The 22,560-nt window shown below is 43.5% G+C and overlaps 1 protein-coding gene across 1 annotated transcript in view; it reads left to right on the forward strand.

The window, feature by feature from the left end:
* PRDM6 (PR/SET domain 6) overlaps positions 1 to 22,560 on the forward strand; it is a 96,509-nt gene that overhangs the window by 72,465 nt on the left and 1,484 nt on the right. The window contains exons 5-6 of the mRNA XM_045566278.1: positions 7,370 to 7,712; positions 16,183 to 16,359. Coding sequence (XP_045422234.1) covers positions 7,370 to 7,712; positions 16,183 to 16,359 — 520 coding nt within the window. The remainder of the gene's footprint in view (positions 1 to 7,369; positions 7,713 to 16,182; positions 16,360 to 22,560) is intronic.

The following is a 22,560-nucleotide window of genomic DNA, read 5'->3' on the forward strand; positions in this document are numbered from 1 at the left end:
AGAGGAAATTTAAAAAAAACCTGGGAATAAATGTTAAACAAGTCTTCCTGCTGCTTTTTCTGCCCGGGCACATGAAGCTGAGGTAGCAGAATGTGAAACTCCACGGCGACGCGGGAGTTGCCGCACTGGATAAACCCTGCCTGGAGGAGGCCAGCCTGGTTCCTTTGATTTTAAAGAGCAGAAAGTAAAAAGGGAGCCCTCTGCACAGTGCCCCTCTCCTCCCACCCCCAGTCAACCAACAGTGAGAGCCGGGCCGGGGCAAAGGAGGCCCTGCTCAAGCCCTTGCCCGTGGCCTTTAGAAGATCACAGTGTAGGTCAGCCCGTGAGACGAGCTGTGTGCAGGGCCCTGCGGGAGGTATTGTGATGGGTGCAAAAGCCCAGGCCCTGTCCTAGAGGAGCTCCGTGTAGAAGAAGGCGCATGAGCACACAGCTACAACAGAAAACACAACAGGGCGTGAGATGGCCACAGCGCCAAGCCTGAGCCAGGCCGACTGTTAACGCAGTTGGGAGGAGTCAAGGTTCCCAGCCCCTTGTGTAGTGTTTGAAGTGGAAATTGGACTCCTTGCGTAAACCAGGAACCAGAAGGTAGTATCCTGTCCCTTAATGGGGACTGGAAATCTGTTGCCCTCAAGCCAACGTACTGTCCATCTTGGGCCATTGGTGAAAACAGGCACACTAGAAAAATTAGCCCTGGCTGTAGGACGGTGTGAGGCTTGATTTTGCACCACCTGCCAGGTATGGCAACCCTGGGCCAAGAAACCAGTATACAATTTGGTCTAGAACTGTTGAAACCTGTAGGTTCCCAGATGAAGCAAAGGAGGACTCAGAGGGTAGGGATGCCTTTGTGTCCACACAGGATGCCAACAAGAGGCAACACACACTGAAAATGTGATCACAGAGAAACATGGCAAAGGACTCAGGGACGTCACTGTCATGAGAGGTTTGACTTTCTGGGACTGTAGGATGCTGTGGTTTGCTGTCTCCGTCCTTGCTACAGGATAGAGGTGCTCATTCCCCATGTTCATGGCTGACGTGTCTGAGAGGAGTTTGTCTCTAGGAATCACCTTCAGCCCAAGAGAGCCACCTGGCCCTTGGCCATCCTTCCTCCCAATGGTAGCCCATGTCCCATGACTGGTCACTGTGGGACTAGCCCCCTTGCCTCAAGGCGGGACAACTCTGGAGGATGTTCCCAGCCCCGAGCTGTTAAGCTCCTCTCTCAGCCCAGTCCTCCCCAACAGGTGTCGATGCCAAGTGCAATCCCCAAACCCCAAATCTCCATTTCAGAGTCTGCCTCCCAGGTGACCCGACTTAAGACAGGTACTCCCAGATTTATGTCTTCCATCCTGACCTCTTTACTGGGCCCCCAGCTCCTGTCCAACTGTGTTTGCAACATCTTCGCTTGCATGTCTCACAGGCACCTCAAACGGAACCTATGTGACACTGACCCCATTCTGTTCACTCCCACAGACTGCCTCACCCCAGCCCAGCACTTCTCACTCTCGCTCATCTGGGTGCTCTTGCTGGAGGCCTCGGCACCCCACTCATGCCGGCCCTTCTGTCCATTCATTCGCCAGGTCCTGCTGACTGTGCATTCTTAATGCGTTTCTCCTCATCTCTGCTACAACCGCGTGATCTGTGTCACCGTCCACTCTGGCTTGTCCCCTGCGGCAGACTCCTCCCAAGGTCTCCACACTTTGCCTCTTTAGTATCATAGCAGCCAGAGTGAAATTTCATTGATTTGCTTATTTCATTGTTTCAGTTTATTTGCTTGTTCCATGGGTAGCTGGGTCCCATAGATCAAAGACCAGAAAGTGCTGTGGACACACAGGTCTCCTTCCAAACGGCGATTCATAATCTTGACAGGTTCTCAGGCATTCTTTCCAGAGATAATTTCTGCCAGTTCAAGCATCCAAGTATATTCTCCCTTTCCTCTTCTGGCTCTCACTCCCCCGCTCCCCTTTTTATGCAGATAAGAGCATACTTTGTATACATTGTTCTGCACTTTGCTTTTTTGTTTATCAGTATAGAGTGGTGATGCATTTAAAGCCTAAGTCTGATCATCTCACACCGTAGCTTAAAACCCTTTTTTGGTTTGCTATTACTCTTGTGCTAAATGCCCAGTTCCTTGATGTGGTAGCTTGTGGACCACATGCGGTCTCCAGAGACATTTTGCGTGGCCCACATAGTGTTTCACAGGGTCGGAGTCCAAGTGTCTTCGGACTGGCCCTGCCCTGTTTGCTTTGCTGCAGCCCTTGCCGTCCTCTGTTGTGCTCCCTGCCTCCCCTCACCCCGTCACGTAGTTCCATGGCCTGTCCGGCTCCCACGGGCACTGGCGCCTGCCTTCCTCTCCAGCCTCAGCTGCAGCCCATCGCCCCTTCTCTGTCGGGCGCCATTGGCTTTCCTTCAGCTCCTTCCCACCTCAGCATGGCACACGGACCCCACGGCGGAGCTGCTGATACTCCATCTCCCTGCATAGCCTTTGCCTCCCTGTCTGGCGCCCGTCCACCCTTCAGGACTCAGGGACCCTCCGACACCAAGTTTAGCCATCTCTGAGTTACCATTTCCTGCCATCCCTTTCTTCTCTCTCCTAGCACTTGCCACACTTGTGGTACTATATTTTGTCGATTCTAAAATTTGTGCATTTTTCACATCTTAATCTTTCTGAAACTGGTAGGTGTCTTGTAATTTAATGGTGACTTACAATTATAATGGTGAAATTACTGGAATGATAGATTTGACGGAAGTGCGTAAATATTTATTTGTAAAAACATCAGCTTATGTCTGTGTTTCCCACTAGAGTTTATGGCCACGAGGGCAGGACTGTGGCTTTCTTGATCCCCGATATCCATGGACCTAGCACAGTGCCAGGCATGTCACATGTGCTCAATAAGCATTTGTGGACTGACCGAATGGACAGAGGAGTAAAGCAGGACTTGGTTTTATGGATCCTGAATTCGCCTCCCTTGGTGTTTTTGTTGTTGTTGTTTGTTTGTTTGTTTGTTTTGAGACAGAGTCTCACTTTGTCACCCAGGCTAGAGTGCAGTGGCCTCATCATAGCTCACTTCAACCTCAAACTCCTGGGCTCAAGTGATCCTCCTGCCTCAGCCTCCTGAATAGCTGGACTACAGGTGTGTGCCACCACGCCCAGCTGATTTTTTCTATTTTTAGTAGACATGGGGTCTTGCTCTTGCCCAGACTGGCCTCGAACTCCTGACCTCAAGTGATCTTCCTGCCTCGGCCTCTCAGAGTGTTAGGATTACAGGGGTGAGCCACTATGCCCAGCTTCGATATTTTATTAATGAATTCATGTTCTTCCTTGACTGTATCCTTCAAAGCTTTGAGAGTTGTCCTCTTTCTCTTAATGTTTGCCTTTGTAGCCTGAAAGGATTTGCTAGCTCAATGTTGCTTCATGCAGAAACCACTTCATCTTCCTGGTCATTTTAGCTAGCCATCTCTGCACCTTTCTCAGTTGTCTGTATTATCTTTCTTTAGTTGGGATGAGATAGTGTTTTCTGCTTCATGTCCTGTCTTTTTCGGATAATTTCCTATGTTAAACTTTTGCTTGTCATAGCCAGTGAGGCTGACATTTAAGAAGAATAATTTTCTGTGTCTTCAAAAAAGTTCTGCTTTAAAAAGAATTATACCTTTTAGACCTCTAGGGTCCTGTGGAAGTGTACAGTAACCCTGTGGGACAGCTTAAGATCAAATATAGTTGATTCTGTGAAATTATTGATTCCTATCCTTATTTTTTCTTTTCTTTAAATTATATGCTCACTTTCGTTCTGTGGGTTTGAATTTATTCATAAGTACAGTAAAGGACCATGTCAAAAGTAGAGTGCAAGTGTTGCCACCTATAGCTGGAAAACATATTATATTTGTTTTGGGGTGTCCTGGAAAAGGAAATAATAAAATGGAGAATAATTTCATTCCAGCCATTTCTACTCTTTTTTCTTAAATGCTATTTTCATTCACTCAGATCCCATACATCTTAGATTATTATGCAAAGTTGTAGATATATAAATATTAATTTTTCATTATTATCATTTGACATTGATCAGTAAACTTACAAAACTTACAAAAATTCATTAGCCCACAAATTCTTTTGTTTTAATGTAAAGGTTATGTGACCTTAAGGATTTTAAGAAATTGTTCGATTAGGTTACTTTCTAGGAGTATGAGTGAGAAGCCGGCATCCATCATCGATACTTAGAGTACTATTTGTATTATTTCTCCCCAAAGGCATTATATTCCTCTTTCCAACAGGGACACTTCTGGCCAATTTTTCCCGCTCTCCTGCATGTTGATGACATCTTTATTCCACAGTCTTCCCGCCATGCGTCCCTTCCTGTTAGTCTAAAATTTCCTGGCCTGCAAGAGCTTGGTGTTGCCTGAAACCTTGTGGGTTTCCCTGTGTTTTGCCTCCTTTAGATTAGTAATGAATGGGCTAAACAAGATGGTTTACCCTGATCTCTGGCAGTGCTGATGTTTTTATTTTTTGTTAAAAAAGTACCAAAACATGGCAAAACATACCTTCTTATTTTTCAATGCCTGCTTACAAAGTAACAATCTGTGTGCCAAAAACGATTTTTTGAAAGCATAAAAAAGGTCCATAAATTCCTTATGGATTATACTCCTTTGCCCCAGAAGTTCAAATGATAGATAAATATTTATATATGGAATATAGACATATATGCATACATATGTATGTGTATATAGATATATATATAACTTACTTGTATATATAACATATATGTTTATGTATATGATACACACACAAAACATTGTACTAGCTGTAAAATGTCCTTTTGATTTTTGAAACACAGCTAATGAGCAGAGATAGTATGGGTATACAGTCAGAAAAAACATTTCCTGAAAGTCAGAAAGCTAAAGCTTGCAGCCTAGATGTGTCCTTAGCTGAATGTGTGACTCTGGGCAAGTTACTGGACCTCCTTGGGACTCAGCTTTTGTCATTTGTAACAGGAGAGGTCGGATTAGATCAGTGATTCTCGGCCCTGATTTCACATTAGAACCACTGAGAAAACTTTAAAAATGTAGCCTGAGCCCTATTGAGATAGTCTGATTTATGGATTTATTTAGAGACAAGGTCTCACTCTTTCACCCAGGCAAGAGTTCAGTGGCACGATCATAGCTCACTAGAGCCTTGAACTCCTGGGCTCTAGCAAGCCTCCCTCCTTGGCCTCCTAAATTGCTAGGATTACAGGCATGAGCCACTGCACTTGCCTGATTTGATTTTTAAAGTTTCTCTTCTTTGAGTCTAATGTGAAGTAGCCAGGGGTAAGAACTGCCAATTAGACAAACTCTAGGCTCTTTCCAGGTCTGCAAGTCTCTTGCTTTATTTTTGCTTCCTAAGACAGGATGGGCCATGCTGACCAGAGCCCTGCAGACAGAGGTATTCCTCTTGTCGGATTTGTTTAACATGTGATTCTGTGGAACACTCTGAGCTGAAGAATCCTTAGGCAGCTCACCTCCCCCTTTCTGTCCTCACACACGGTGTCTACTTGTCCACGCAAGCACAAAGCCTCATGGCAGCCATGGTCCTCTACCACTGAGGACGCTTGAGTCCTTCTGCCACGCAGGACTCTCAGTGGCAGTCTGTGGCAGGGTGCAGTGAAAGCTCTCCGTTCACGTGTTTCCTTCCCTGTGGCCTTGAACCAGTGGCCAATGGCCATAGTTGGCGTGATTTTGTTACTTGCCATCACCAATCTTTTTGCTAATCATCCTTTTCAAATATTTTTGGTCTCTAATTTCACTCTCTTGACTACCCTGTAATTTTTAATCTCTTTGACCCCCTGAAAGGACCAATAAATGCAGTAGTTACTTTAAAAAAGAATAATTTTTTAAGCCTATTAAATTCTAATCACCTCTGGACCTATGACAATCCTTGATAAATATTAACACAATAAAATTTTTTTAAACAGAAAAGTGAATTTTGAATATGTTAGATTTCCTTCCTCAAAAGTGTTTCTTACTTCTAGTTCTTTCCCCATGCCCCTGCCCCCAGCGCTGTTGAAGCCATCGCCCTCATGCCAGTCTCTTCCCCTTCCGGGATAAGAGGAGTGGCGGCTGCTGTTGGTGGGGGCCTGTGATGAGGACTTTCATTGTCACATCTGGACCTCAGGAAAGGGGACTCAAAGAGGAGGAAACAGGGCTCATAGAGCTTAACACCCATTGCCTGTCAGCCTCAGGTCAAGCTCTTTACTAGATGCTATCTCTGCATTGTCTCATTCAGTCCTTAGAGTGACTATTTTACATTTTACCAGGGACCAAATCGTGGATTTAGATGTTCCATCCTTGCCCAAGGCTAGTAAATAGTGGAGTTAAAATCGAGGCCATCTCAACCACCATGCACCATGCTGCTGTTATTTTTAGGAGTATTAATTACTACCACTGTCCTCATTTACAGATGGGGAAACTGAGGCACAGAGCAATTTCATAATTTTCCTAAGATCGCCAAGCTAATAAAAGGCAAAGTCAAGATTTGAACCTAGGGCTGTCTGATTCCAAAGCTTGAGTTGCACGCACCACACTCTGTTGCCTCCCACTCTTACCTTATCCCTGTGCACCTGTCTGTAAGTCAGGCCTCCCTCAAGCCCTCCCTGCACACTGGTACTTTTTCTCTTGCTATTCCTCTGCTCAGAAGCAGCCTGTGTCTATTTCCTAGGTATGAAGTCTTTCTTTATTTATTTGGACTTTTGAGGCCTTCTGAGGTCTCTCCCAACCCCCAACCTTTGTTCCTGCAGTGCCCAGAACCCGTGCCCTGCTCAGTCAGCCTGTCCTCCTTGCCATCCCATCAGCGCGCCAGGAGTCTCCTGACCCCAGCTTCTTTCATCGTGTTCCCTTCATCTCTTCAGTCAGCTTTTTCCAGGATGCCTGTCCTGTGCTGGCAAGGTCTGGTGGAAGGCCTGAAATTCTCCACCAGTCAAGCTGAATCCGCTTTCTCTGCACTGGCCAAGGCTACCCTTTCTGGGCAGCACCGCCCCACCCCCTTCCCTCTCCCTTGCTGAGCCTCCTGTCTGAACTCCATCTAAATGTGGGGTGCAATGTGGAGCCTCATTACGGAGTCTTGTATGTGTCAAGTCATAAGTGAAACCCGTGAGGGCAAAGACCATGTAAGAACAGTCCTGAGCATATATAATAGTAGTTGCTTGATAAATAGACATTGGATGAGTTATCAGTCTGTAATAAGAGTGCCTTCCCCCTCAAATCGAATTGTTTGCTATGATCTTAATTCTGAGTCCAGAAAAACAAAATTTTAAAATGTTGATTTACAGGACTTTTTAAAAGTACGTGTTGTGCTTATTTTAAGAGCTAGTAAAAGTGACCTTCTAAACTGTTGCTATTCTCCTAGTAAACGTCCCTTCGACGGTAATGGAAGCCATGTGCAGACAGGACGCCCTGCAGCCCTTCAACAAGAGCAGCAAACTTGGCCCGGCCACCCAGCAGCGCTCGGTGGTGTTCCCGCAGACCCCGTGCAGCAGGAACTTCGCTCTCCTGGATAAGTCTGGGCCCATGGAGTCAGGATTTAATCAAATCAACGTGAAAAACCAGCGAGTCCTTGCCAGCCCGACTTCCACGAGCCAGCTCCACTCGGAGTTCAGTGACTGGCATCTCTGGAAATGTGGGCAGTGCTTTAAGACTTTCACCCAGCGGATCCTCCTACAGATGCACGTGTGCACGCAGAACCCCGACAGGTAACCCCGACTCTCGCTGCTCACGGTGTGTTTGCCTAGTGAGACCCACTGCCTGCCTTCCTGCCAGCTGCCGATCGCCTGCGCGGGGCAAGCCCTGCCGTGTAAGAGGCGTCTGCGTTCTGGAAGGTCGGAGAGTAATGTTAGGCCACTGCTTGACTGTATTGCTTCTAGGGGCTGCACAGACAGGCTGGTGGCTGCCGAGAGGAGTCTGCACTTGCTTTCCAGACAATTCTGTCTCAGTCTAAAAGGGAGCAAAATGGAAGGAACATTTGTGAATATCATAGATAGAAAAATGAGGTCAGGATAATTAGAATCCTCTCTGTCTTCCAAAGATAATATAGCTGGCTGCTGTGCTGCTGTCGCAGTCATTTCAGGGTTCACCTCCAGTGTGCAGTGGGTATGAACTTAATTAAGTACTAAGAGGTAATGAATTGGAATTTTTTGCTTAGTACTATTTTTCTTCAGAGCATGCAAACCTATAAATCCTGCAAAGCTGTCAAAAGGAAATACCTACTCTGCTAGTGATGTGGAGGAAAACAGATGCCACTTATTCAATAAACTAATATCCACACAGAAGAAAAATGTTGACTAGATACCTCAGAGTCAAAGTTGGTTTGAAAGTTTGTCAATAAAGAATTTTATGGCCATGAACTGAGGATGAAATTTAGCTGAACAAGTGAATTAAAATTTCAGGTACTCTGACGAGTGGCACAGTAGATATAATGGAACTATTATTTATGAATCAAAACTGGTTTATCTGACAGTCTTGATAGCCGGGAGCGCAAAAGACAAAAATCAAATTAATTCAATAAGAAAGCATTGCTGGTATTTTATCTCTCCTTCATGTCCTATGAAAACTTGATTAAAACCAAAATATCTAAGAAGACCATTAAAATGCACTTTGAATATAAAAGCAGAAAATAATTTTTGAAACTAGGATAAGAGACTTAAAAGCAAGACTCTAGAATTCTTCTTTTAATTTTGCCACTTCCTAACCTTAAGCAAGCCATTTGGCTTTTCTTGCCTAATAATATACACCCAGTTCTTCCCTCCCAGATCTGCAGGATACAACAGTGTGCCTAGAAAACTCAAGCAAGTGCAGGGAAGATGCAGTTGTGGTGGACGGGGGACAGATATTTTCTAAGATAATAATCATCAGTTATAGGGTACATGTGCACATTTACATGTGTATACATTTTTATTTGTGCTTTTCTAGAAACCACTTGCTTAGCATCAAGCACTGCTGTAATTAATTAATGTTGAAACATTTACGTTAGGGCTCGTAAGGCATCTGTGTCTTCACAATCTTTTATTTTTAATAGGAGAGCCCCTTTGGTAAAACTATCAGCAAACTTCTACACATCTTAGTACTGTTGGTTGTAGAGGTGATACAAAAGTTTGAAAACGTTTTCCTCATTCAGAAAGGATTTTTTTTTAAGTTTGCCTTCCTTGCAAGTATGCATATAACCTCAAGATATATCTACTTCAAGTTTGCGATGCATTTTAGTAGTTTTTTTAAATATAAAAGATGGTATTAAAAGCTTATCATTATAAACTTGCTTTTTAAATTGAGTGAGTTCAGATTTACAGATCTATTATTTGCAAAGGCTCATTGTAGTCATAATAACTAATCGTGCCAGGTAAAATGAAATAATAAAGTTTCTGGATACTGGAACTCAAAGCCTAGCTTTGAGGATATGAGTTCATGCTGAATGTCATATAAAGCAATGAAACTATTTCATGGTAAACAGAAAGATACTGAGACAGACTGTTTTGTCTGATCATAGTTAAACTTAGAAAATCATATATGTGTAGTATGTCCCTGTGAAGTCTGTCTTGTAAAATAATAGTGTCGTGATTTATAATCCATCAATGTATACTATCAGAAAAATACCTAAAAAGAACCCTTACATGTACAAAATACATTTGCGGGAGAAATTAGTTAGATCAGCGCTGGTTTCAAGCTAATTTAGAGTCATTGGCAAAAATCTAGGTGGCCTGAGACTCCTGTCCTGTGCTAGACCCCGGTGGGCTTAGTTGACTCAGACACCTGGGTGCGGCGTGGCCGGCATTCCCAGAGGAGGGGAAGCAGTGGGTGCTTGGTGTCTGGGAAACAGCCAGAGTGGGATCGAGTTCCTCAAGCAGTGGGTTCCTGCTTCTCCCTTCCCTGCACTTTGTTGGTGAAGACTGGAGAGGTGGCCACCATCATTCATGAATAAGTTAAAATTAAAAATTATGATTTAAAACAAATCAGTCCCTTTATAGGCAAAGTAATAAAGTACAATGTTTCATAGTAACCATGGGGAGTCGCTTGAATTACACCATCATGTCTGGGTTGATTACTGGAGATAAGGGGAATAGAGGGAGATGCCTTGCCACTTTGGCTCACTAGTTTTATTCTAGATACATAATTTGCTTTTAGCATGTAGGACTGGAATAACTCTTTCCTGTCCCAGAGCTCAGGATGCTCTCTTTGTACCAGAAAATTTGGAAATAAAAGATATTCTCTATAATTCTTAACCACATAGGTGAATTGCTAAATGGAAGAAACATACAGAACTACAGTGGAATGTCAAATTCGTTCAAGGTAGTTGCTAAATTTGGAATCTTTTTTGTTATCTATGCGGAGACTTACAACTGCTGACTACAGGTTGAGTGTCCCTTATCTAAAATGTTTGGAACCAGAAGTGTTTTGCATTTTGGATTTTTTTTAGATTTTGGAATATTTGCATTAGACTCATGGGTTTAGCATGTCAAATCCAAAAACCTGAAATCTGAAATGCTCCAATGGCCATGTCCTTTGAGTGTCATGTTGGTGCTCAAAAGTTTTGGATTTTGGATTTTTTGATTTTTGCATTTGTGATGTTCAACCTGTATACATATACTCTTTAGTGACTGATTCCATAAATCAGTTAGTTTTTAGTCTTTGGCAGTGTATACCCATTCAGCCATGTACAGTGAAAAAGCTTAAAAGTCAGAAAGCATTTCCCTTGTTTGAAAAACTCAAATGCTTATATTTTGATAGAAAAATCTGGCTAGAACCAGAGGCAAGAAAGGGAGACATACAAGACAAAGTCAGAAGTTAAACAGGTTGGAGTTTCCACCAGGTCCAAATTTGAAACAGGCCCCTGAATCTGAGGTCCAAAAGATTTTTCATTCAATGGGCTGAATATTTGACCATGAATCCCCAGATAGTTGAACCTTCATCAGAGAGACTGTGGCTATAATCATGAGCTTTTTCATGCGAGGTACCATGAAAAGGCTGTGCCCCAATATGAAGGAACGGGATCGTGGATGCCGTGGGCCTCCGGCATCTCCGTTTTCCACCACCGCGTTACTCAGTTGAACACAGAAAGGACTTCTGTCTGACCTCTCAAAGTAGAAATAAGCACTGAAGATAAAAACACACCCATGAGGGTCCAAGAGCCACGGAATTGTTATTTCTTGATTTTGTTCTGTTACTATTAAACAAACAAAACCAAAAATCTCTTCTTCCTTTTTCCCAGGTTACTGACTTTTTCTGAGTGATTTCAAAGGAAAGAAACGTTAGAATCTAGACCAACCGAGATTTTATGTAGGGACCTTGTTAACATTTTGGTTTTTGCATAAACTTATGGCTTAGGCCAGGGCAGCTTGACTCACTTTTGCTTTGAATGAGGAGTTAGGAATCCCTTTTCTCTTCTGTTTTTCTGCTGCAGAAACTCTCAACACTCCTGGGCGAGGGTGGGGGCTCCAGAAAGGGGTCAGCGAAGCCTTCAATCACAGTGGATGATTTTCTGATGAATACGTTCTCTTTTATTTTCTGCAGAAAGTGTCTTTATAATGCCTATCTTTATTTGGCATCTTTTTTCTTTTCCTTTCTCCTTTTTGAGTGTGCCACATAGGGAGGGTCTGCCTTCAGCCTCCAGGGCACACTGTCCGTCCACATGGGTGTTTTCAGTATCATTGTTTGCAGTGGGCTGTGTTGAGACCAGAGGGAAAAGTGACTTTAGGAAGGTGCTATTTGGTGGGAAGAGCCTGGAGACAGTCCATCAGCACAGTAGTTTCTTAGAATGCAGCAGCGTCCTTGTGTTGCGCTGTTTCTTCCCCCTACCCCCAAGTGTGAAGGTTATCTTCTTTCTAGCTCTGATGTTCTCCAGGCCCTTTGGTCCTGCGCTTTTGTCACTGTCCTAAAATATTTTCCTCCTTACATAGGGCTAAGTTCTTTTCTCACTCCACACGGCCAGCAGTGACCTAAGTCGTCTCCCTTTGAAGTCTTGGGAGATTTGAACTTGGGCTGGCTGACGCGGAGCAAGGAGAGAACGTGGCCCCAGCTGAACAGCTTTCATCCTGGAGGCCACGAGAGAAAAATCAAAGAAGGATTAATAATTTTAAACCAAACCACACTTAATTTTTTTAAATGTTTCCTCCTTTTCCTGTGTTTACACCAAACCAATTGTAGATTCAAAGCAAATGAATTGCACATTTTACTGGAGTAATCTTTGGCAGAGCGGCTGCCGGTGACGAGCATGCCAGGGTCTGCACACAGTCGTCTCTCTGCCTGTTTCCGCTGGAACACGTGCCAGCGCTGATACACGCTAACCCGGTCGACCCCGGGTCTGTCTGTTCTTCCCTAACTCCCTTGCTCAGTAAGGAGTACCTTCTAGTTTTCCATGAAGCCAGACATTTCTGTGTTGGAACTAGCCACACGAGGCTCTTTAAAATTAAATTAATCAAAATTAAGTAAAATAGGACTTCACTTTCTCAGGTGCTCTAGCCACATTTCAAGTGCTCCACAGCTATTTGTGGCCGGTGGCTGCTCGTGTTGGGTAGCTGAGGTACAGGACACCTCCATCGCGGGACAACGCTGCTTGTTAGAGGTCTCAAGTGGCAAAAAGCCACGAGATGCTTGTGATTGTGAGATGTCATCCCATTGGGAGGTATGCTCATTGCCTTTGCTTTGAGAAGCATGAAATGCTGTATGTCTGTGATGATTTGGGGAGAAGAAAGCGCTTTGGAAAGGGGATTGCCGTTCAGTTGCGCAGTGACATGCTGTGTTTAGCTTTGCTCCTGGAAAGAGTAAAGCCAAACAGCACTCCTGGAGGTCGATCCTTATGAGCTCCTTCTGATATGACGCATCAAAAAGAGGCAGAAACGTTGGAGTTGAAATTGATGGTATGCAAAAGTTTAATACATTTTTACTTTTCAGCCAGACCCCTTGAAATATTAATGGGAATGTTGGGTGTCAGAACAAAAAGCTGAGTAATGACAACTAATTCTGTGCCCCAAGGGCCCTTCGGCTATAAATCGAGAGGTGTGGAGTTAGAGTGCGCCAGATGAAACACTCACACATACTCCGAACTCCTGTGGCCGGCTGCTCCAAAAGGAGTTGTGATGCCTGAGATTCCAAAGTGGTGATAATGCTTTCTAAGCTCTGCTCCTGGGCTTGAAGAGTTAATTCTGTCTTGAAGGTTTTCCTTTGTCCTTAGATGAAACTCTAGACACACAGTCAATTTTAAAATTACTTTTTGATCATTTCTTTTTATCAGTTTTTTAAGGAAATATTGAAAATACAGGAAAAGAAGATTTAAATCTTGTCTACTTGCTGTGTAACTTCTGTACTTGCTGAGGGCTAACTTTCTACACGTTTCTAGGCTGAGAGAGACACTGTTGTTACAGTGGCAGGTGAGGTACATAGTTTAGTTCTAAATTCTGCATAAATTTGGCCTCTGCAAAGACGGATGTGACTAGATGGTCTAAGATCTTATTTTTCAAGGTACCTAAGAATGAAGGAATATCACTTTGCTTGTTGAGATTAACTAAAATAAGGTTTGGTCCTACGTTTTGGTGCTAGAATTTCTTGTTGCTCTGAATTCTCAGCTTTTTACCAATAGGTTTAAATTTTCCATAGTCTGTCGAGCGTGTACACACACACACACAACCACAGAAAGCTCCAGGTACAGGGCGCTGGCCAGTACACGTGACGGAAGATTGAAATCACATTGATGATGCTGTCTCTTGTAAGCTATGTGTCAGACAGATACTCGGGTGACGTACATTTGTCTGTGACCTGAAAGCAGGAACAAAGCATGACGAGGTGCAAGCGAGTATCTTGTTCATGCCATCCTCCTTATCTGATAGATGAGAAAACAGAGGTCAGGGAAGCTGAGTGGCTTGTCTGAGTCCCACAGCTGATCGGGGTCAGGGGCTGAAGTAGGACTCACCTCTCTTATGTCTCCTGTTCCAGGCCCTTCCATTCAGTCAAGCTGAATTCTGCAAAGTTTTAAAAACTGTGCCATGTAGGTCACTGGGTTCCTAGCACATGCCTCCCAGGCTGATGCTGGGCAGAGATGATGATGATGTTTTAGAATCCTATTTTCCTTTCTTTGGTTTTACCTTGTTATAAGAGTTCAACATAAGCCTCTCTGTGGTCATTTCTGCTCTTCTGTGCATAAATCTTTGCCACTGTGACTACTAACATAAAAAGGATGGATTGACTTCTGACTGTAAGAAATAAATCTCCCCAACTTTTGACAGCAGAGTTAGAAAAAAAAAGAAAAGATTAATTGGTTTTATTTAGTGGCTTATTGTTTATTGTGATAGCTATTAAAAATAGATAACCAGAGGCTAATAAATGTTAATGGTCCCTTCACTATTAGAAAAATCGATTGTCAGTGGATATAGCATATATTAATAGATTATTTTGTTTATAATCTTCAGTAACATGTTTAAAAACTCACCCCTGAGAGAATTATTTTTTGAAGAATGCTTTAAGGTTAATGTTTACTACAAAGAACATATTTGGCAAAAGGACATTTTCATCTACATATAATTTTAATGGCTTAAAAGTGTTATTTTATAATTGTAATAAAATGCATGTGTAATTTGTCAAGATTGATAAACTCCTTACCAGAGACTTTTATGTATTTCTTTGAAACTTGTTTGAGAGCAGTTAGATAGATTTCTAAATGTAAGTAATTAAAATTGTATAGTATTGAGTTATTGACCAATCCTGGACTATTAATCAAGCTAAAAAATTCTACAATCAGAACTCAGTGTACTGAAGCCTGGTAAAATAATAGTATTTGTGTTCAGTGAGGCAAATAGCCGCAATTAAGCAGTTCACTTGACAAATGAGAGGGTACACTTTATTTTGCACTTAATTGAATTGTTGTACACGCTCGGCCACTGTTGTCTCCTGGCCCTTCATTTTGGTTTCTGGTTATTGGAGCTTATACATTTGTTAAAGGTTGAGCAGTTCAGTCCGTTTTCACCATTGGTTTCTAAATGCCAAAAACGTCTGGCCCACAAACCAGGGTTTAGTGGATGCTGTTAATATCCCTCATGACAGATTAGTAATTGTCTGAACAAAATTTTTGATAAACAAATTAGAGCCCTGTCAAGGAATGATATGAAATAGCTTCGAATAGGGAAAACTCCCCAGGTTTTATATCACTCACCAGATTCTGCTTAAGTAAGCAGAAGAACTTCTGTAGGGAAGACAGAATTTTAATCTATTTTATGAAAATCAAAAATTGATTTACTTCTCATGAGCTGGAAAGAATGTGCTCTGATAATCTTGCTAATTATCAGGTATTTGTCACAACTTCCTTCCATTTGCTTTTGCATCACAGTCATCCTTCTGCAAGCATAGTGACATCCCGTCATTTCTGTGCCGCTGTAAATCATTCCGTGCTACTAGATTAAACTAGAGAGCTGAGATTCAAGAAAAAGACCCAGTGGATAAATATCTGGAGGAGGAATAGTAAGTGGAAGTCAGGATTTCTTTTACAAAGAGACACATCTGGGTGCACATCTGTGTTCATCTGTGCAAAGCCAGTGGTTGTGCTACAGACTCTAAGGCAGTTTAAGTTTAGTATTTATAGAATATATGTGTAACTTGCTCACTTGCCTGCTGGCTTACCTGGTACTTAGAATGAGGTCCAGACACCCTGGAATGACCTTGACATTAAGAGCTTATGTCCTGTGAGGACAGTTTATCCTCAGTTTTCTGAACTGACAGAGATAATAACAACTGCTTTCCCTGTCCCAGAGGATTATTGTGAAGATTAAGCTAGATAATTGATTTTGAAGCACTTTGAAAAGTTAAAGGGGCCATGGAAGTGTAAGAGACAATTATATATTTTTTCTTGTAACATTCTGCTTAATCAAGTCTGTGCTTGTCAGCGCTCATGAAAGTACACTAATATTTGCCTGGGGGGAGAGAAAAACAGGAAAGCAGGGGTTCCCGAAGCAGCGTGATTAATGCTAGAAAGGAATATTCTTTTGGGAACTGGCATGTCTCAGCAGCTCTGTAAATTTTGTTCCTATGGCAACAAGGAAAGTAGTGGGAACCCAGTGGCCAAAGCCCTATGCTCTGTCTTAAAAACTGAGAAAATGTCACCAAGAAGTTCTGGCCCCTTGTCATGATTCTGACTTCCACTGACCAACGTAGGAAATAATGACCAGGCAGTCTCTTTATTTGTTTCAGACCCTACCAATGCGGTCACTGCTCCCAGTCCTTTTCCCAACCTTCAGAACTGAGGAACCACGTGGTCACTCACTCCAGTGACCGGCCTTTCAAGTGCGGCTACTGTGGTCGTGCCTTTGCCGGGGCCACCACCCTCAACAACCACATCCGAACCCACACTGGAGAAAAGCCCTTCAAGTAAGTAGTGGCCAGCCCTCCACCCTCTCCTTCTCTCGGCCTTGCCCGAGAGCCGGCAGGTGCGTCGGCACAGCGCTGCCTGGCTCAGCCAGGTGGTGGAGAAGGCTGCTTAGAAGCTCAATGTGCAGGCTGCAAAAGGGTCTCCTTGTTTAGTGGCTGACATTTGGAAAATGACATCAGGAAACCTATATACTGGTCCTGGCTCAAGTCTCACAACCTTGGACATGAGATGAATTTTCTGGGTCTATTTTCTCATTATTAAAATAAAGAGATAGGAGTAAATAATTTTGATATTCTTTCCAGTTCCTGAAGATCTGTGCTTCTAGAATGTTATCTAGGAGCCACACAGAGCTCTTTTGGCCACCAGCAAGCCCAAGTACCATCATAATAAAAGTGGCCACAAGTTTAGGACATCTGAGTAATCCCCTCTTGGAGACCTTTAAACACTTTGGGATTCTGGGGAACCATTTCCTTCTTTTGCCTATGTGTTAGTTTGAACCTATTATAGCAGCCAGCTTGTGACTTTTCAGCACATACTTTGGACATCAGATTTACCATGTTGGGGAAAAAAGAAAAACAAAACCAAACACAGGGACATCGACTTTTTGAGAATTCAGGGAATGTGGAAAGAGGTGGAACTGAATTCTGAGGGCTTTGGCAAGGTAAGGACATCTGAGCGAGAGGATGTGTTTCTACATTCAGCGCAGTCATCAAAACAGTGGACATCGGAATCATGCAAGGTGGCCTATTCATTCATCTGTTCATTTGTTCATTCATTTACTCATCCAATTATGTATGTGTTCATTCATTCAGTAACTTACTGAGCACCTACTTTTGTATTAGGCACTAGGTACAAGAGATACAAGTGAGAATGAGACTTAGCTCCTCCTCCCCTGCCCCATCTTTGAAGATCTCATAGTCTAAGGGGAAGCCCAATTAATAAGCATTACAGGCTGAAAAGTACAACAATAAGACATGTACATACAAGGTGTCAGAGTAGCACAGAAATGGATTAATCAATGCTAACTGGGGGAGATGATGTTTAAGATATGTTTTGAAGGATGAGTAGTAGTTTTCCAGACATACCAGGGGAAAGGGTATTTCTGGCAGTCCAAACAGCATATGGAAAGGCTTGGGAGTGTGAACCAGCATGCATGACTGGTCGGTGGTCTCAGAGCAGTTTTTACCGTCTGCGTGATGAACTCTTTTCTGTTCAATCCTCGTAAATCTCCCTTCACTCATTTGCCATCCTGGCTTTCCCTGTTTGAGAAGGAAAATTAAAAGAGCATAGAAGTATGGCCTTTTTTACCTTCTATAGGACAAGATCAAGCAAGAGAAGAAATGATTCAGGCTATAGGAGACTGATTCCCATGCTCAGTCTCAGCCAAGAAGTCTTCCGAGAGTCTCACTGCCCAGGGCTTCCCTCTGGCCCCGCCGCGGTGGCAGAGTCCTGCGGTCTGGTCTTGCCTGCCTCTGTGTCTGGCAGTGAAGGGAGGAGCTCAGAAAAGGCCACCCTCTTCCCTCGCTTCCCCAGGGGTTAGTTACCTGTATTCATCATTCTTTACTATTCTCCATCATGGTTTAACTTATGATATTTATAATCAAAATAGTGATAATTTCTGCCTGTGTACATAGGCACAGCTTGTTCACTGCATAAAGGCATCTGGCTGTGGGGGTAGCGTGGGGTCTAAAATTGCGTCTGCACTCACCAACCAGGCTGTGCCCCTGGAGGCTGCAATAGCCCAGAGAGGGCACCTTGTCCTCATCCACCCTAAGGACCAGCTGGGGTACCACGGTCCTAGGAGTTCCCTGTCACCAGTGTCTGTGTCCTGCCTGGTGGACTTTGTCATCGCCCTCAGGCCTGACCCCTGGGAGCTCACCACTGCTCTGGAGGTGGAAGGTGACCATGGCACAGTGCCCTGCCTCTGAGCAAGAGAGCTTTTCAAAAGCAGAGGTTCAGGAGGGTTGAGGATCTGTCTGGCCCCTTACATTAGAAAGGGCAGCCAGCTGGATACGGTGCCAGGAATCAGATTGATTTTTATCTTGTTGCTGTGTAAATAGATTTTAGTAATTAATTGAAGAGGTTTCAGGGTCAAAATGGGAAATAGATTTCTATTAATGTTAAGGTGTTACTTATGTGTAACCTCGTTGACTTCACCCAATTTTTTTTCTTTAACATCCTGTTTTTGGCATGTTTCCAATAGAGATGCCACTTTAACTTAATTTTAATTCATCAGGGCTTTAGTGATTACATTTTTTCCTTTCAAAAGTGTTTTTTTGTGACCATACCTAATTTCATCTGGGAAAAAAAAAATAAGGAAACAACCAGGGTTGTTGGACTAGATTCAACGTGCATGTTTTAGTTCCTTCTGCTCCTACTCTTATCAAGATAGCCACATGCTACAGTTTTTTTTAATTTATCAGATATATATTCCCAGGGGAGAGCTGAGTGTATGCTTATTTTAAAGTGCAAGATTTAAACATCTTCTAGAAAATGGAAAGTTAAATTCTTTAGTATATACAACCAGGTCTTTCAGAATTGATCTGTCCCAAGGGAATTTTGGGAATCTTCCAACCATAGCTCATGGATATCCATCCCAGGGACATTTGTAAATATTATGACGATCTCCTTTTACAAGCTTATAAAACAAACATTCAAAAAAACTTTTGTTGCAGATTAGTCAATAAAATGAGTCTCACCACAACAGTTAATTTTACTACTTCAACTAATGGGTGTTGGCTTAAACAATGTTACAAAGAAGGAGAAGAATCTCATAAAGATGCAAAACCCTAAACTGTATGTCTTGGACAGCTTCCAAATAGATGCCCCAGATGGCTCAGTCCCCAAATTGTCCCACACGCCCAGAGCTCAGGAAGCCTTCACCGGATTCTTAGGGGTGACATGAGATTGATCCTGCCATGTCAAGGGAAAGCCCTTTTTAACTTCTAAGATCTTTTGCTGAGAAGAGGTTGGTGAAGGCAGATCGAGATTATTGCCATTCAAAGCAGGCTGGAGAAAATTTGGTAGTAAGAGGTCGGAGTTTCAATCTAGGCTTTGCCTCGTAATCTGCTTGGCTGAAATCCCACTGAAAGAATGCATCCCCCAAGCTCTAGGTGGGCCTGTCAGCAGCCAACCTAGGCGGTAGACTTGGAATTTCTAAGGTAAAGGAGCACACAGGAAAAATAAGAATCAGAGGGATCATATTGAAGGTCTTGGCTTTTAGTTTGTTCTATGATACTGGAAGTCATGGAGGACAATGAGCAAAAGCAAGAGACGTCATTTCACTTCACAGCAATGTCTGAGCGCCTTATTACAGGAAGGAAGGAAGGGAGGGAGGGAGGAAGGAAGGAAGGAAAGAAGGAAGCAATCCAAAAAATTATTCTTTGCAGTGTAGACTCCTTTCTCCTTCTCTGTTGCTGAACGCAGTCTCTCAAGCTTTCAGGTGGGCTTCTCTGCTCTGCCTGGGAGGCTCTGTGTGGGCTGCCGGCTGCCTGGCGTCTGAGCCTGAGAGACTGCAGGAATGGGCCAGGACTTTCGTAGGAGGGATTCTTCATCTTTGTCAGAAGCGGGGAGGGGGGGGCGGCGCCAGAATTTATCACCATGTTTTTCCTTCCAAGAAAAGGAAGTTTGGCTCAGTATTTAAAAATCAAAGGAGATTCCAGAGGACATCTAATATTTGCACAAGATCTAGGCAAAAATCAAAGCAAATCCAAAGAGCCGATCTGCACTGAGCATATCATGCCTACGAAGCCCTGTGCAGTTCGGTCCAATTCAAACAGCATCTTAGGACGTGTCGTAGAAGCACAGAAAGCTTTTCGCAGGTTTTCTGTGTAACAGAACTTTACATCGTTTTGTTAAGCTCCCTGTGCATATAATCTAGTCAACCACCACAGTAAGTGAAGAATGATCTCAAACCTAAAAAGAAATCAAGTCTAAGACTCTCAGAATGTTGGGGACCTTCTCTTTGCTGAAACATTTGGAAGGCTTTCCACTTTGGCGTTCCTGAGAGCTCCTTCCCTTCAAGGCTGAGACTGAGCACCCATGCTGGGAAGACACAGTGAAGGCCTGTGTGCAAGAGCGTTTCGTTCCTCCTGGCTCAGTCCCTGCTTCTTTCTCTCCTTCTTTTATTCTGTTACACTTTGTAAAGTCTAGGCTCAGAGATGCCTGTGCCCAGTCACTTGCCTGGAATTGTAATTCAGGGTTAATTAAATCCCAACCCAGGTGAAGTCTTGCTCTGACCTCAGGAACCTAGGTACTTGGATTGAGTTTGTTCTTCTGATGAGTTTCATCAAGCGACACAAAAATATTTTGTGGAGATTTCCCTAAAGTTTAAGAAGATGAACATAAAACTGAGGCATTTCCTTTATTTTAAAAAAGTGTTTTTATATCTAGCTCTCTTCCTCAGATATATAAATTATATTCTTACAATTCCCAAACCACACAGATATAATTTCTAGTAGCCCACTTCCCTCAAGAAAGGGAAATTTCTGGGGAAAGGATTTAGGTGAAGGTAATTTCCACACATCTGCATGTATTTTTATTCACACTTGGTGGGCAGATGGAACTAGAGATGATTTTCCAGGAATAATCTCTTGTGCCCTATATACTGGACAAAGTTCCTGACTATTACAACAAACTGTTCCGTGCATGTAAGTACCTGTGAGGCATTTAGGCAAACACTTGAGAACAATGTAACTCTCCTCGTAATGTCTTTGTCCAATCTGGATGTTCGAACATTACATATGGACATTCACTTTTGCCTTATATGAAGCACTAAACTTCCCACTCATGAGTTCCTCATATTCTAAGACACAAGACTAGAAATGCAAAGGCGTGACCCAGGTAAACTGTCATTCCTCACAATTGGTCCAGCTATTCTGCTGTCTTTGAAATTGATCCTAGCACTTCAAAATAAAAAAAAAAGGAATATAATAATTTGAAAGTTTGTCAAGCAGTGAAAGGTAGTATATTTTGACACACTAATCCAGTAACTAATCAGTTTTCTAATAAACAATCAGCAGTTCGCTAACGTGTCATCAGCACCCCGGGAGCTCGGAGAGGGGAAGAGCTGCCCGTGGACGTTAATGAATACTCCAGAAATCATTAGGTGGTCAATACTTCTGAGTTATTTCCATTGAGCTGATAGGTCTGATACATTAAAGCTGACATTATACATTTGTCAAGATCACAGTGCAGTTTTTAACAGTGGAACAGGCTGCTAAAAATATTCCCGGAAAGACAATCAGAGAAACACGACTTCTTCCCTGACACACTCAGCCGGCGCGGGAGCCCTGAAAACCCAAGCTCGAAGCCAAACTGCTGCCTCCCAGTGCCCAAACATGTAGGAATCCCCACGGTGCATGGATGCGGCCTATTTTTATAGGTCATTATTTCCATGACAGGGAACTTTCTGTAATTTACTAGAGAGGAGAAAGAGAGGAATGCCTGGCGGATGCCAGGGCAGGCGGCTTCCTCGCCTGTGACAGGGCAGTGGGGACTTGCCGCAGCGGTTTTTGCCTTAGTGTAGTGCAGGGGCCCACGCCCTGGGGTTGCATTGTTTAACAGAGGGACAGTTGCCTGCAGCTCCTCCTGAATATCTTCTCCTTCAGTGGCTCAAGGGAAGGACGTTCGGCGGCGGCTGAGGAGGCTGCTGGGCCCTAACATGTGCCAGGCCGGTGCCCTCAGCAGCCCAGACGAGGAAGTGCAGACACAGCCGCTGTCTGCCCGCTTGCTACCACAGTTCACCTGTGTGTGCACGTGTGTCACACACAGTCACACACAGTCACACACAATCAGCCGGGAATGACAACCCCAGAAGAGTTGCAGGCACCACTAGATTTTGAGTGTGTGTGTTTTCTGCAGACTGGCTACCTGCTGAGCTAGTAAGTGAGGGCTGCATGGGAGATAGGGACATGGGAGATAGGGACGGGCCCAGGGTCTCTAGATTACAATCTTTTTGCTCTTTCTATTTTAACTTAAGAAGAAGAGATAATGTTGAACTGTGAAGCCAGTTTTGTCCTCATCAGACACACTGGCCCGTAGCTATGGCCCAATGTCTGTTATTTCTACTGTACTTTCTAGAGAGGTGAACCTCTTCAACCACACAAATATCCATTGATTTCTGCTCTTTCTGAGCCCCCTACCCTACCGCAAGCCCCTAGTTACGTAAATTGTTAGGCTGTGACGCTGTAACCAGCTTT

The sequence above is a fragment of the Lemur catta genome, chromosome 12 (genome assembly GCF_020740605.2).
Source record: "Lemur catta isolate mLemCat1 chromosome 12, mLemCat1.pri, whole genome shotgun sequence".
Lineage (NCBI taxonomy): Eukaryota > Metazoa > Chordata > Mammalia > Primates > Lemuridae > Lemur > Lemur catta.